The 15,120-nt window shown below is 47.8% G+C and overlaps 8 protein-coding genes across 8 annotated transcripts; 6 read left to right on the top strand and 2 right to left on the bottom strand.

The window, feature by feature from the left end:
• Positions 1–569: 569 nt before the first annotated feature.
• N7487_010613 (uncharacterized protein) lies at positions 570–1,022 on the top strand (the record flags this gene model as incomplete). The annotated part of the gene is made up of 1 exon (XM_056878343.1): positions 570–1,022. The coding sequence occupies one exon, from the start codon at positions 570–572 to the stop codon at positions 1,020–1,022; it is 453 nt and encodes a 150-aa protein (XP_056726923.1).
• Positions 1,023–1,436: 414 nt separating this feature from the next.
• On the top strand, positions 1,437–2,853 carry N7487_010612 (uncharacterized protein; the record flags this gene model as incomplete). Its single annotated transcript, XM_056878342.1, has 3 exons — positions 1,437–1,870; positions 1,929–2,006; positions 2,055–2,853. The coding sequence occupies 3 exons, from the start codon at positions 1,437–1,439 to the stop codon at positions 2,851–2,853; spliced, it is 1,311 nt and encodes a 436-aa protein (XP_056726922.1).
• Positions 2,854–3,508: 655 nt separating this feature from the next.
• N7487_010611 (uncharacterized protein) lies at positions 3,509–3,727 on the top strand (the record flags this gene model as incomplete). Its single annotated transcript, XM_056878341.1, has 1 exon — positions 3,509–3,727. The coding sequence occupies one exon, from the start codon at positions 3,509–3,511 to the stop codon at positions 3,725–3,727; it is 219 nt and encodes a 72-aa protein (XP_056726921.1).
• A 2-nt stretch (positions 3,728–3,729) lies between these two features.
• N7487_010610 (Cytochrome P450 E-class group I) lies at positions 3,730–4,558 on the top strand (the record flags this gene model as incomplete). The annotated part of the gene is made up of 4 exons (XM_056878340.1): positions 3,730–3,876; positions 3,910–4,116; positions 4,187–4,353; positions 4,375–4,558. 4 exons carry the CDS (start codon positions 3,730–3,732, stop codon positions 4,556–4,558), a joined length of 705 nt encoding a protein of 234 aa, XP_056726920.1.
• A 417-nt stretch (positions 4,559–4,975) lies between these two features.
• N7487_010609 (RNA-binding signal recognition particle subunit SEC65) lies at positions 4,976–5,920 on the bottom strand (the record flags this gene model as incomplete). The annotated part of the gene is made up of 2 exons (XM_056878339.1): positions 4,976–5,391; positions 5,464–5,920. 2 exons carry the CDS (start codon positions 5,918–5,920, stop codon positions 4,976–4,978), a joined length of 873 nt encoding a protein of 290 aa, XP_056726919.1.
• A 621-nt stretch (positions 5,921–6,541) lies between these two features.
• On the top strand, positions 6,542–8,149 carry N7487_010608 (aminotransferase, class III; the record flags this gene model as incomplete). The annotated part of the gene is made up of 5 exons (XM_056878338.1): positions 6,542–6,551; positions 6,608–6,910; positions 6,978–7,324; positions 7,377–7,829; positions 7,901–8,149. 5 exons carry the CDS (start codon positions 6,542–6,544, stop codon positions 8,147–8,149), a joined length of 1,362 nt encoding a protein of 453 aa, XP_056726918.1.
• Positions 8,150–8,336: 187 nt separating this feature from the next.
• ysh1 (cleavage polyadenylation factor subunit YSH1) lies at positions 8,337–11,475 on the bottom strand (the record flags this gene model as incomplete). The annotated part of the gene is made up of 6 exons (XM_056878337.1): positions 8,337–8,884; positions 8,940–9,588; positions 9,639–10,450; positions 10,525–10,859; positions 11,152–11,249; positions 11,323–11,475. The coding sequence occupies 6 exons, from the start codon at positions 11,473–11,475 to the stop codon at positions 8,337–8,339; spliced, it is 2,595 nt and encodes an 864-aa protein (XP_056726917.1).
• A 605-nt stretch (positions 11,476–12,080) lies between these two features.
• N7487_010606 (uncharacterized protein) lies at positions 12,081–13,852 on the top strand (the record flags this gene model as incomplete). Its single annotated transcript, XM_056878336.1, has 2 exons — positions 12,081–13,158; positions 13,215–13,852. The coding sequence occupies 2 exons, from the start codon at positions 12,081–12,083 to the stop codon at positions 13,850–13,852; spliced, it is 1,716 nt and encodes a 571-aa protein (XP_056726916.1).
• Between the last annotated feature and the right edge of the window lie 1,268 nt (positions 13,853–15,120).

Here is a 15,120-nt window from a genome sequence, read left to right as displayed (position 1 = left end):
AGGATTGGATGGAGGTGGCTACGTGGTAGACTTTGGAAGAGATATGCTTGTCCTAAAAGAAACAAATACCAGGTTAGAAGGTCAGTTTCAAGCTATGCCTGCTGGGAATGGGATATAGTCACTAAATTGTCTTCGTTCACTCAAGTAACAAATTTTATGCACCGCCGCTTTACTGCGTCTGGGGTTGGTATTGATATTCCGTTGGAGAGAAGAATTCCGTCTTGAGAAGAATATTTATATACTCCGATTGAAGTGGGGTGTTCTCGGTGTGCTTTCATACTGTGAAGACCACTGAACAATGTCTTTTCAGTTCTCAAAGAGAACAAACGCCTTATTATCTATTGGCGTTTATTTCCGTGACTGTCAAAGGGAGTGATCCTATTGATCGATTTACGGCGAATACAATGAATTGTGCTATTAATGAACTTCAATGGTCTTTGTTTTTTTTTTTTTTTTTCTGTCTCATTCAATATATTAGGCTTGCTCTGTCTCATCATCCCATCCTCTTAGTCTCATTTCTTTCTTCCTTTCCTCTCTGATCAATCTCCATCTATCCCAGACATTCGACCATGGGGAATCAAGCCTCGGCCATGGACTCCTCTCGGGTCACAAAGAAAGCAAAGAAGCGCACCATGCTTAGAGGAATGTTTAATTATCCAAACGGACGAAACATACCCGAGGAATACAATCCGACCAGAGCAAACCATTGGGTGACTGTCTTCTTTAACTGGGCCGACCACAAATATAATGATGAAGACTTGATGGATCTTGTTATGGCTCGCATCAACTCCCGCGACGGTATCATTTCATCCGAACCGGTCCATCACGATGTTAAATGGTGCCTATCCCTACGTATCCCAGGATACTGGAATCCTACCGATGCTTCGATTGCCGCCGCCGCCAAGGTCGTTGCGCAATGGAATCAGAGTGAAATGCGCCATGCCAGTATGAAGATCAACCGAAAATATCTTTTCCGTGGTAATAATCACAGGCGTCGAAAGAAGCGTCAATTTTTTCGTTGAGATTCTCCGTTCTTGTTCTACCACTGTCTTGATCTATATGTAATATTTCTTTTGACTTTTAGCAGAACATTCCCATCCCTCACGATACTTGCAAAGTCGTTGATACTTGCAAACTTGTCATCTCAGGGCTTGTCAGCCCAGTTGCCTTCCCTTGATGACAAGAAACATGTTTCATTCCACAATGAAGGAATCAATGAAAGAATGTGAACAATAATATTATTTTAATTCATGAATGTGCATACAAAAAAAAGTGATCATCCTTGTAAATCAGCGGATGTAAAAGTCACAAGTCATAGAATCTCAGACAGCAGGTGCCATCGGTATCACATGACAAGACCAGGCTTCATCTTTTGTTTTTTTCATTTCTCATCTTTCATCTCTCGACGTTACGCACTTCCCCCTGTACGTTTCACAATGACTTGTCCGGGGAAGGAGGGTACTCCGTTGCCCTACACTGCCTCACCCATCAAGTTACTCTGGAGTGACTTATCCCTGTTTGTTTCCAAGCTATGGGCGCTTCCAGGTATCTTACTGCCCCTAAATTTAGCTCGTACCCGTGAGTTAGATGAGCTCTATCCATCGTTACGCAATGGGGCTACGCTGTTGATTCATATATTCCTCATGGCTTATCAACTTGTTTTCCTGCTCTCGTTGCCGATCATGGTTATCTGTATGCTCCCAGGCCTGTGGATCTTGGCTTATTCAACTATTGCTTTCACTATCAATTATGCGATTGTTATGTTGATGTTGAACGGCTTCGATCGGATTCTGGTATCCCAAGTGCCCGTGGTTGAGCAACCAGGTCATGAGCGGGAGCGTTGGCTATACATAAATGGAATAGCAGCTGGGTAGGAGAAATATCTCCTCAGTAGCTTGTTTTCAATTACTGACTCAAATTACCTCTAGGCATCATTGGGTACAGATGAACATAGATCAACTGTCATATATCTTTGGTCGAAAGGTGACAGGTGTGCATAATCGCACGTAAGTGGCGTCTTGGATCTCAGGGTAGCAAACTCTAATGATAATTAGCGCGGGCATTATTTTTGATCTCATAGAATGTCTGATTCAACGGGATTTCGCTTACGCAACGGACGATATACGACGATCATATGCCTTGGTCAAGGAAGCTCTCTTAGACCCAGAATGTGACAAAGTGGTTCTGCTTCTTCACAGCCAAGGCGGCATCGAAGGGGGACTTGTCTTGGACTGGCTTCTGGATGAGCTACCGCACGACCTTCTTCATCATTTGGAGGTATATACCTTCGGAAATGCTGCGAATCACTTTAACAACCCGCGATGGACAAAACTACCAAGGCCGCAACGGATCCCAACCCCTGATCTAGTGCATCAATTTGACCAATCCATCGGCCATATCGAGCATTATGCCAATGCGGGTGATATCGTGGCGCTGGGAGGGGTGCTCCACTTCGTGGACATCCCAAATCGATACATGGGCCGGCTGTTCGTGCGCCCGAATTCAGGCCACCTATTTAACATGCATTACCTGAGCAATATGTTTACCCTAGGCCCTGATATGAAGGTTCTTGACTCCAATCCATTTATGGATATGGAAGTCGAACCATGGGCAACCGCCGGTATAAATGGATATGATGGCCCTCCGCACCGAGCCAGGTATCAACCCACTATAGCTCGAGACGAAGCATTTCTCCCTGCCGCATTGAGCCTGCAACGGTCACAAACGAATGGCGTGGATCGAATACTGCGTGTCAAGGACTTCAGCCGCCTTTGGCAGTATAGAAATGGAGGATTCCCGAAAGAGATAGAAGCACAGCATAATGGTGACACGCACGAACATGTATATTTTTAGTATAAATTGACCCCTTGCAGGATATATGACATGTCTTTCTTTGTTCTCTTCTAAATGAGTCCCGCTAAATCCAAACCTACACACTCAAATCTGAACTACCAAAGTAATAGCATGTGAAGCCCTTTTGACAGACTGTAGGCTGGATCCCCCCATGCGATGTACTTCGGAGACTTATCAAACACGCGTCTATATATATTCACAAAGCACGGTCCACGTCCCCTTGGTTAATCCGGAGTTTGGACGCCTGGATGTCCGAGATTCCAACTTAGGTTCTTCGGCACTATTGACAGCACCTAGTTTGAGGGCACACCTACATGTTCGGAGTCGGGTGAATTAGTTTGTTCTAAGTCAATTGCATTAAACATTTCCTCCCTGTGTGACCCTTATTATCATGTATTATTTTGACAAGAATCGACTTATGACGGATTTTTCATTCTACTATAATATAAGGTCTCGCTGTTTTTGCAGGATCCAATGGAATGTTAACCTGTTAAATCTTTTACTTTGCCCCCAAATCACAGTACAAATCTTGTCTTTGTAGGTTTATCATGGAAGACAACGTAAATCTATACAAATATAGCGTGGCCATATTGCTACTCGTATGGCTACCCCGACAACGGAGTAGAAACGTCTCACTAACCGAAGTTGATATATCATGCAGATAATCGGTGACCCACTGTGGACTGTCATCTACAGTCTACTTTTCCATCCACTGCGAGAGAATCCCGGACTGAAAATCTTTGCGGCATCTACTTTCACCGTCTACTACTATCAAGTCCGTGGTCTCGGGGCCAAAGTAGTTCCGGCACTTCATGAAAAGTACGATCCTATCGTTCGAGTCTCACCCAACAAACCGAGTTACATCGAGAGTTAATCATGGAAAGTATTTTTGGGCATCGGACCGGAGGCAAACCAGATATCTGGAGTTTGGCTGTCAAAAATGCCGGCAAGGATGTTTCCAAAGGTGAGATGTATTCAAATGCGAGCACATTCATGATTGCGGGAACCGAAACGACAGCGACTGTTTTAGGTGGTTTGACTTGGCTGCTTTGAAAGAACCCTGAAACGTTGCAGAAGCTCAAGGATGAGATTCATGGCCTTGGGGGTAGAGAAAGTCTCACTATTACCAAATTGCAGCGATCGATATACCTGAACGCCTGTCTCGAGGAGGGTCTCAGAATGTATCCACCTGTTTTGGTTGCAAGTATGAGATTAGTTCCTAAAGGTGGTGCAATTGTATGTGATAAAATGGTTCCTGAAGGTGTAAGTTTCCGGTGTTTCGCCAGATATACCAATACATACATATGTATTGACCCTTTCCCCCTATATCCAGGTCACAGTTGGCATTCCCCATCTTGCAGCTTATCATTCAACAGGGAATTTCATTGACCCTATGAAATTCCTACCTGAACGTTGGCTTCCCGATGCCGAGCGATTCAAGGATGACCAGAAATCGGTATTCCAGCCATTCTCTTTCGGTCCTAGAAATTGTCTAGGCAAGTGAGTTCCCGGTTCCTATAGACTTGGATTACTTTCTGATATATCTCCAAGCCTTGCATACCACGAGATGCGTTCTGTCATTTCATCTATTCTCCTCGAATTTGATATCAGTCTTGTTGACAATGCAGATAATTGGTTGGATCAAAAGAACTATAAGCTGTGGGAGAAGAAGCCGCTCTTTGTGCGTTTGACACCTGCGAGTTGAGTTATGCAAGGGGATACATTGATACATATGAGGCATAGATGATGACTCTAGTATTTCATGGTGGTCTGCATAGCCCTAATCAATTTTGGCCCGACGGGATACTGCATGACTCAGCTTCTCTGTTTCTCCTTCGAATTATACAGTCGAGCATTTTCATAACATACACGCACATGTTCGTGGCGTTTACATTCCGAGCCCATATTCCATCTAAGTTCGATAGAATATAGGATGTATACAACTACCAGGTAGATGTTGGACACGATTGGAGGATGTACAATGAGATCAATTCAGATGCAGGTCTGTGGTATCAAGGAAGTATCCTCTCTCGAGTGCATCAAACATTAGGGAGAAAAAAGCAACGCCCATCGCCATACAATGCAAGTGGAACACGGAATAAAGGCCAAAGGACATGCTAGATCATGCCCTGATTACCTTTCTCTTTTCCTTCTTTTTCTTTTCACCTGCCCCTGAGGGCTCACCACCCATTCCACCCATTCCGCCTAATCCACCGAGTCCACCCAACATATTGCTCAATCCGCCCATTCCGCCCATTTGACTCATCATTTCAGACATGTTAGGCATTCCCTCCATACCCTGCATACCCTGCATCTCGGCCATTGCGTCCTTGAGGGGGTTGTCACTGACACCACCGCCGCTGTAGGCAGGCGAATGGATAGGTAAGATCTTCCCGATCTTCCAACCCCGTGGGGCAGCGGGAGCTGGTGGAAGCTTCTCAGGCATAGGCAGACCACGGATTCGTAGCCGGTAGGGTGATTTTTCGGTAGTAGGATTAGCCTTCAAGAACTGTGCGACGAGGATATAGAGGTGGTGCTCTAAGTAACAATGTCAGTCCCAGTCCAATAGAAAAAAAATCATTCACTCCATTAAAGGTATCAGCCACGTACTGTTCTTTATCTTCGGGTTGGCCAATTGACCATCCTCGTTCTTAACCTGCACACGCACACGACCAGGGTTCGCCCAATCCTTGGGATGTAGCTTCTCAGGCTCCAAGCCCGCATTCAAACCAAGCATCTGGACGGCATCAAGGATATCTCGCGCAAGAGGGTTCTCCACTGCGAGCTCCGCGCCCACTTTGCGGCCTTCGGCGCGCGATCGGGTCTTGTCGAAGTACACGGGGTACAGGCATGAGAAGTGTCGGGGAATCTCGCGCTGGGGCTCAGGCACCGGAATCGATGGCATGGGCATCTGTTGTTGTTGTTGGGGTTGAGGTGCAGCCCTGGTTGGGATATTTACGGGGGAGATGATGGCATTGCTGGGGAGGTCCTCGTCGGAGTCGTAAGAGGGGGCAATCTCTTCTGGGTCGGAGTCGGAGACTTCCTCGATTTGGGCGTGATGCGACATTGTGGAGGGTTGAATTTGTGGAATGGGGGAGTTGTCTGGGGAAGGCCGCGGGAATTGTGGCCAAGTCAGAGGGGCAGAATGCAGAGTGTGCGGGCGGTGGGACGTGGGGATGTTCAACGTACCTAGTTACACGTCAATTATTGTTAGTATAGTACACTTATGTCTATAATTTGAAATAATAATTCTTGGATCTGATATTCAATCCATTGCTTCAATCTGTATGAAAAATAGGAGCCTCATGCTCTTTGTAATGTCTTATTTAGGAACCTAAGCTGGACTAAAGCCAGGTGTATTCTTGTAACACGCAGCAATGTATAATGATATCTTTCCCAGATATATTCCTAAGCTATGAGTCAACACCAATCTGAAACCTTCACCCCGAACAAGATAGACCAGATGGACCAGATAGACCCGATAGGAAATTGAATCGGCCACAAGTCCGTCTCCCCGCCCCCGGACCAATTAAGGGCTCGGCTTCTTCCTTTCGGCATGCCGAACCCACTTAGCCCCGCAGGGCCATTGCCTCGGGTGAAACGTCGAGGAGATATCCACGCCTATATATAAGGCTTTTCGTCTGTTTAAGCCTTCTTTCTTGCAATTAAATTTCTATAGACTTCAATCATGACCAACGGTATGTCCAATGCATGCAATATCTTGGCATATTCATCATCCTGATATACTTCCCAGAAACCATGACAAGTGCTATTCTCCACCGGGACACACGCTTTGTCCCAAAGAAAGCCATTGGTGGCAAGGGGTGCTACATCTTTCTGGAAGATGGGACCAAATTCCTTGATGCAACGGGAGGCGCAGCTGTATGTTGTCTAGGACACGGTAACGAGCAGGTCACTCGGATCATCAAGGATCAGATGGACCAGATATCCTACTGTCATTCTGCCTTCTTCGGCACTCAGGTAGCCGAGGACCTTGCCAAGCTCCTGGTGGACTCTACTGGAGGAAAGCTTTCCAAGGTCTTTATAACCAGCTCGGGTGAGTCAAGGCAGCCCTTCCAAGAACCGAAAATCCAGTTCACGCATACAGTGCTAATGCTATGCAGGGTCGGAGGCTATCGAGGCTGCGCTTAAGCTAGCACGCCAATATTTCCTGGAGCTTCCCACTCCTCAAACTGAGCGTACCAGGTTCATTGCACGTCTTCCATCCTACCACGGCACCACGCTCGGGACCCTTTCAGTTGGTGGCCATGTTCAGCGTCGGGAGCCATTTGAACCACTTCTCTCCAAGAATGTATCACATGTTTCCCCATGCTATGCATACCGTGGGAAGCTGGACGGCGAGTCTGATGCAGACTATGTGGCACGTCTAGCAGCCGAGCTAGACGCTGAATTCCAACGTGTCGGACCCGAAACCGTGTGCGCATTCGTTGCAGAGCCGGTTGTTGGCGCGGTATGACTTCCCATCTTCTATACTACCAGGTCACACAACTTATACTCGTTAGGCTCTCGGCTGTGTTCCCGCAGTACCAGGGTACTTCCGTGCAATGAAAGCCGTTTGCGAGAAGTACGGTGCTCTCTTGATCCTTGACGAAATTATGAGCGGTATGGGCCGTTGCGGAACCTTGCATGTCTGGGAGCAAGAGGGTATTGTTCCTGATATCCAGGCCATTGCAAAGGGTCTGGGTGGCGGCTATGCCCCTGTGTCAGCCATCTTGATTAATGACTCTATTGTACAAACGATGGACAAAGGCACCGGGCAGTTCCGTCACGGACAAACCTACCAAGGTCACCCAATCTCATGTGCTGCTGCATTTGCTGTGCAAAAGACTATTCAAGAACAGTCCCTGGTGGACAACGTCCGGACCATGGGTGCTTACCTTGAAGCACAGTTGAAACAGCGATTCGAGAGTCATCCTTATGTGGGAGATATTCGTGGGAAAGGATTGTTCTGGGGTGTAAGTTGCATGTCCCTGTCGTCGATATTGCACGACCAAAAAAAGAAAAATGTGTTGCTAATTTTTTCCAGCTTGAATTTGTCAAAGACAAGGCCACGAAAGAGCCATTTGACCCCAAGGATCGTGTATCATACCGGCTCCAGGAGAAGGGTCTAGAGTCGGAGCATAGCGTCTCACTGTATGGCTGCTCTGGTACCGTGGATGGAATTAAAGGAGATCATCTTATACTCGCACCACCTTACATCGTGTCGAAAGAGGAGATTGATATTATTGTCAACACCCTGGACAAAGTTATGAAGGAGGTTTTTGCTTCGCTATAGAGCGCACTTGACATTGATTTCAAAGTCCACTTTAATAGCCTTGGAACATGCAATCATCTAATCAATTCCATTTTTTTACAAAACAACTACCAGAAGAATCATTAAATAGCGAAGCAGATGTAGAAAAGTCAAGGCAAATCATGTGAATACTGGGATATTTCATTATTTTACAAGTACATGAGAGAGATCAAGCATGAGCCTCAACGGCAGACGCTTTCTTCCTATCAGCCAGTTCAATCCCCTTTGGCCCGTTGGCGGAGCCATTAAGCGCCGCGTCCTGATGAATGGAGCTCTCCGCCCATAGTCCAGCGACAGTCTCAATGGCCCGCTCGACGACTACGCGAATGCGGTCTCGTAGAACAGGGTTTGCACACTCGACTTCCAGGTCCTCGAGCCACACACGGGCGATATGCTTGTCCACCCTGATTTCAATACCAGGGACAGGAACACCCATTGTGATAAGACGATCCAGCTCTGCAGCCTCAATATCGGCAATGCGTTCTTCGTTCATCTCTTCGCCATCTTCTTGTGGACCGAGTGCGAGATCAGCCGGAACTCGAGGGCGCTCAATGGGGCCGATGTTGTCACCGCCGAATTGTGCCTCGAGCATCATCAACATACGAGCAAGTCGCTCTTGGGGTCCGGATTGAGAATGAGGGTTTGGAAGCGAGGGGATTTCCGTGTCGTCACCATCATCGCCATGGTGATGGTGGTGATGCTTGTTTTTGGCCGATTCTAAAACGGTAGTAGTTAGCATAAGTAAGAGGTGAAAAATGATAGGAATTCGTACGCTTTACGGAGGCTGGGCTGCTTTCGACTGTAAGCAGAACAGCCATAACTGCATCTGCCACTCCGTCGTTCATCATGTTACCTTCCCATTCCAACTCAACTTCGCGAGTGCGTGAGTGATGGCGAAGATACACACATCCCATTACAAGGAATGTCTGTGTCTCGTCGGGTGGAATCTCCTCGTCGGCATCCTCTTGCTTTGGGGTGTCGTCAGTACCCATGTCTTTCTTCCCATTGGGCTCAGTCTTCTTGCTGTTCCCAACTTCTTCAATGGCCCCGAAAGTTCCCTCGAGGGCCCATCGGATCAAATCCATACTTGCGGAGCTGAGAGTGATATGCTGCTTGCAAGTAATAGTCGTAGTTGTCAAGCCTGCATACTCCTGTAAATCGTCAGGGGCCATTAACGATAAGTTGAACCCATTTTGAACTAGGACTCCAGCCATAAGCTGGGCATCATCATTCTCCGATGGAGGGGCAAGCTCTGCGAGCTTGCCGACGACCTTGGCAATCTTGTCCTTTTTGAAAGGAATACGAACTTCGTCGCAGTTTGCTGGGGTGTACACTTTGACTTTGACGGCCTTATCTGCGTTAAGGCTGAGCAGTTTCGACTTCAGCCTCATCATTTGATGTTTCTCACCGTGAACGAGGATCTTGGGGTAGTCAGTAAAATTGCAAATATACCAGTAGATGTCACACTTACCACAACTGGTGCTGCTACCTCCTCGATGAAAGTGCGATTTTCAACACCATCAACGTGAGCTGCAAAGCTGACCTCGTCAATCGTGCAACGGCGGGGGATCATGACTTTTTGATCCTCGTCATTCACTCCGGGGACGCGACCGCGACCATGCCCAGTGGAAACCTTGGACATGACAGCTGGGATCTGATCCGGTTCATTGAGCAATCCCTTCGCCATGGTTCCTTCAACGCTGTAACCGGTCATAACGACACCGTTGCGATCGCTTGGTGCCCATCTTTCCAGCAGCTCACGACTTGTTCCTGTCTGCAACATACCAGGGGAAGCAAGCATGACACATCCTCCAACATCGTCGAAACGCTCCAAGCTGCGGAGACTTCGAACGAATCGGAAATCCCATGGTCCAACACTCACGCTCTTATTACCGCTGGCCTCGGCCTCGGCCATGCGCTGCCGGAAGAGTCGCTTTATATTATCGTTCATGGCACCAATATATGTTTGGTACACGACCATGCATCGCCGTGCCATGTTTCCGATGTAGTAGATAGGGAATTTCTGGAGTTCTGGGTGGGTTTCCCAATATTCATCAAGGATAAGGAGGAGCTCTTGGGCACGTCCGAGAGCAAACACAGGCATCAATACTCGACCTCCGCGGTTGAGAACGCTTGTGATTGACTTCATCAAGGCAGCCTCGCGTTCCAATCGAGGCGGATTGGATGAAATACCGAATGTAGATTCTGTGATGAGAACATCGATCTTTGTGCCACTGGGCACCGCGGCGGGAATCAAGTGTCTATCTTCCTCGCGGGAGTAGTCTAGCCGGTTGATTAGCAATTCGATTGATAATTCTTCAATATAGGTGAGAAGAGGTGCAACAAGGCAAGCTCACCTCCTGTAAACAAAGTCACAAGTCCCGCAATATCAATTTTGAACATGGCAGCTCCGAGAACATGGCCTGCGGGATACGGGGTGATACGGATGCCATTGATCGTATGTGTTGTGTAAAAATCGATTGTTTCAATCATGGGAAGTGTTGATAAGTGATCACGCTCGGTGTATAGTGTAGTGCGTTGATCGGAGGAAGAGGATGTATTGCTGACTCGGACATTGTCTTGAATGAGCCATTTGTAGATTGCCCGTGTTGCCGGAGTCATGAAGACCCTTCCTTTGAAATTTGTCTTGCTGAGAACATATGGGAGGGCGGAAGAATGATCGACGTGGAAACTATACAGATCATACTGTTAGTCAAATGGGATAACCATGAACAAACACGCCGAAGGAGAAAGCACTCGAATTCAAGACTCAAGAAGGTACAGTGATACAAGAAATATAGGCATGACATTGAATTGTATTGGGCTTTCTCATATATATGCAGAGGAATGTGTTCTTCCATTGAGGCAGCTGAGGCAGTAGACTGCCAAATAACCCAGGTGCCTCATATGGGCAAGTGCAGTATGATCTCCCATCGTGCTTGCCATCATTCCGTATATAGTGTAAATAAAAGAGATGCACGTACTGGCTGATTAAAAGAACATCCACAGTGCTCAGATCGAACTCATCGAAGAAAGGTAGTGCGGAGAAGCCTTCTTTTGCTGGGTGCATGCCCGCATCGAGCTACAGAAGCCAAGGAGGTCAGTATCTGCGAGTTCACTCCTTGTTTCAATCCTTGTTCCAGCTTGAGACTTACCATCACTGTCTTGCCCTTATATTCCAGGATGTGACAACTCCGTCCAACTTCATTGCCGCCGCCGAGACAGTAGAATGCCAGTTCGTCTGATGGGTCAACGGGCTCATCGTCAACAGCCGTTCCCATTGCTGAAGCTTTGCGTTTGGACGTCATGATGTCGAGAATTAATTGGGTAATATGTTAGGAGATTGACGGATTCTTAATATGAGTTTGAGAAGCCTAGTTGAATGGCACTAGCACCCGCGCGTCGCACGATAAAGCCTAAGATCTCAATATGACCTTAGCGCAACATCCATGACTTGCGCAACAAAGGCTATAATATATGCAGCTGGTCCAGGTATAGAAGCAGGCCGCCAATGCACTTGTGACAACTTCAATGTGTCTCAATAGAAGAGTGACCTCTTTCACAACGAGACACCCGCAGATTTGGAGAGCTTAGTCAAGCTTAGTCACGTGTGTCGCGATCCGCGGAGCAGAGTTCGACCACCTAGAAAGCTCCTTACCACATCACGCATCACTGTCTCCCCGATTACTGTTGGTTTTTGTGCTCGACTCAACTATTTTACGATTCAAGTGTCGCGTATATGGCTTAAATTCAATATTGAGATGGTCAAAGGTGGTGGAAGCTGGTGGTGCGAGCAATCCGCTCAATTTAACGACCGCGCGTGGACCTCCATTCATCTGCAAGGCTACGACGGCTCGGCGCAATAGCCTATATCTCATTTGACATTCAATTTTGGTCTCAATCGGCATTCACAATGGCACAAGCTCGCCATCCACAGCAGCAGGCACCCCCGCCGCCGCAGTTTTCCTCTCAACCTTTCTCCCCACCTGTCTCGTCGCCATCCCCAAACTCGGTAGCATCCCCTGTGAATGGAGGCGTTGCACCTCCTCCATCCAAACGACCTCGCCTCTCTCCTCTGCCGCCTTCTCAAACCCAGTCTCCTTACGGTTCTCCGAGCTTCAACGCGGTGCAGCTACCACAAAATCCCTCTCCAATGAACGGAGCCCCGATGAATATGAGCATGAACATGAACATGTCTGCGACGTCTGCCCCCGCTCCCCCCGGAACCATGGGTCCTCCGTCTCGCCCAGTGGACAAAACAACTGATGCTGCTGAGCTGACGGATGTCCTAGCGTCATCTGGAATTGATGTGAGGGAAGAAGAAGCATTTCTCACACAGAGCTTTTCAGGGCAGAATGCGCAGGCGCAGCCTTCCCATCGTGGACCACAGTCTCAATACCCGCCACCTATCAACACCTCCTTCACGTCTCAAGGCTCTACGCCAGGAACCCCCTCGGCTTCGACCAGCTTCGGTGATTTACCTCAAATCAAACCGGCAACCACGCACGATTCGTTCACTGGCCCGTCCACCCAGGCACATGTTCCCTTCAAAGACCCCAATGAACCGACTCGCGAGGACACTATTGCAGCAAGGCGAGCACAGTATCACATCCAAGAACCGTTCTTGATCACAAAACTCCTCGAACAGAAGCTTCAGAAGCGAGGCTTTGACTTGGGTGTTCGAATCCCCTCGGAGGGTCTCTTCCATCCCGTCCCTGGCCGACCACAACCGATTGAAGTTACTGGTCCGGATGGCTCTTCTGTGGTGCGCACCGGCCAGACAATTCTCAACCAGGAAGGTGCTCCTCTCGTGGACATACTGAATCTTCTATCTATTTCCACCGAAGAAAGATTCAGGGGCGTCATTGACTACGCCTCGACTCTTGCTCGAAGTCGCCGAGCACATTCGCATGGCATAGTTCCCAATGAGTGGAAAGATGTCGCAAAACCCCTTGGGCAGGCCACGGGGAGCACTCAAACTCCCGTGAAACGTACGATTTTTCTCCTCACACCCACTCAACTGACTTTATACTAACTATTTCGGCAGGTCCTCATGGTACCATTGATTCTTCCAACACAAAGTCCAATGCGGCAAGATACAGAGCATTCATCCACCGGGAGAGCTCGCAAGAGGAAAGACGCGCAGCAAAGCGTGCCAAACGCAACAGCAATGCTATTCTTGATGAGGCTGGTCGAGCTGAGTCTGTGGATCCAATAGGGTCTGCGCCCTCGACGCCCCTTGGCGAAAGGGCACCTAGCCTTGACAAAAAGTCAGTCAGCAAGAAAGACGCGAAGAAAATGCAGGATTCCAAAGCAACCGAGGCCCAACAGCATGCACAGTCTGTGGAGACGGCCCGCATGGCTTTGTCCGGAGGCGGCCGCAGTATGTTCGGTGCCAAAAAGTCATACTCATGGCTGAAGCCTGGCGGCAAATCCAGTGGATTCTCGTCTCCCTCGCGTCCGACTCCTTCCACGCCCACCGCCGGTCCTGAAAAGTCCGGTGCTGGTGAATCCACACCCAGTCAGACCCAACGTCGCCTCGGAATATGGCGTGAAGATCAAGAGAAGGGGTTGGGTATTCAGGTCAGAGATATTTTGTTCATGCTGGAGGCGGATGGACGGGCGACCCGGCATGTGCAAAGGGGTTACCTGAAGGACCCCAAAGAGGATCGGGATCGAAACTGACCGGGTCATAAATGTTTGTAATCTTATTTTCTTGTGCCCCTCATTTCTTTTTTTTTTTCTTGGCCCATGGGAGCCCTGTGGCTCCGGGCATCTGGAGTTCTTGCATTCTGTGTATGGTGGCGTTGGCTGGCTTATGGGGGTTGTCCGGTTGTCAAGCCATGATCTTTAATTCCATTCAACTACAGGATGAGCATATGTCTCTCGTGGGAGGATAGAGGAACTAGCAACTTTCTTGTACCTCATTACATTATCCTTCTCCCGTTGCTCTTGGATATGTTTATAGTTTCTTGGCCACACGTACTAGTAACTGGATCATGTCAATAGCTCTACTGCGGCTCTTCCATCTTCTATGTACCCGATTCTCGATTATAAATTCCAATTCCAGAGGCATGGTTCTAGTGGGAGTCGCTACTTTCTAGTTCTCACAGCCACACGCTAGGCCGGCGTAGATATATCCTGTTTAGGCAATACGAATTATTTAGGGCCAAGGCAACGGTCAAAGGTATTCGAGTATTATTTACGGAGTATTATTCTGTCAAATCAATTGGATATCAATATAGGGAGTATAGTGGCTGTGATTAGTAGACACTAGTATCTACTTAGGGTTACTTTTGAACTGCCTTGTAGATATACATATCTTGCTCGGAAATCCGACCCCTATTGATTACATTAATCCAGTAACCGGAGCCTAACAGCTTATAAATATCCAGACAACCATACATATAATTATTATTTAGTTTTCTCCAATTGATATACTTATACTATATATATCCCGTTACTATTGTCCTATGGCCTCTATAAAACCCCTTCTCTCCCGTTTCCTTTCCTTCTCTTATATTAAACTTAAACCAATGGCCCATTGAAGACCAACCCATCAGTTTTTAGTATTGCCTAGGTATTATTACTATTAGCATCTATACGCAAGCCTATTGCGTATTTCCCCCAGACCAAGCTGGATGCTGACTCAGTTGGAATGTCAGGTGCCCAGGTGATATACCCGGGTGACGGACTCCTGATATCGGCGATTTCTTGGGTTTTCCTAAGATTTCCTGGTTTCCTGGTTTCCAGGTTATAAAGTTTGATATACTTTTGAACTGCGGTATTCTTGATATTCCCGATATTCTTAACTATCGAGGCTCTTCCTTGTGGACTTCGGCTAAGCCAGGGCTTGGACGCGATGCTCCATTTCCGGTGGCGGGCCCCCTCAAGGCCCCCTCAAGGCCCCTCTAGGGCTCTAAATCCTTTAATTTATATTTTATTACATTCAG

Source organism: Penicillium crustosum, assembly GCF_028827405.1.
Source record: "Penicillium crustosum strain IBT 35664 chromosome Unknown utg000004l_segment0_segment0, whole genome shotgun sequence".
NCBI lineage: Eukaryota > Fungi > Ascomycota > Eurotiomycetes > Eurotiales > Aspergillaceae > Penicillium > Penicillium crustosum.
This window is presented reverse-complemented; position numbering and strand designations above follow the sequence as displayed.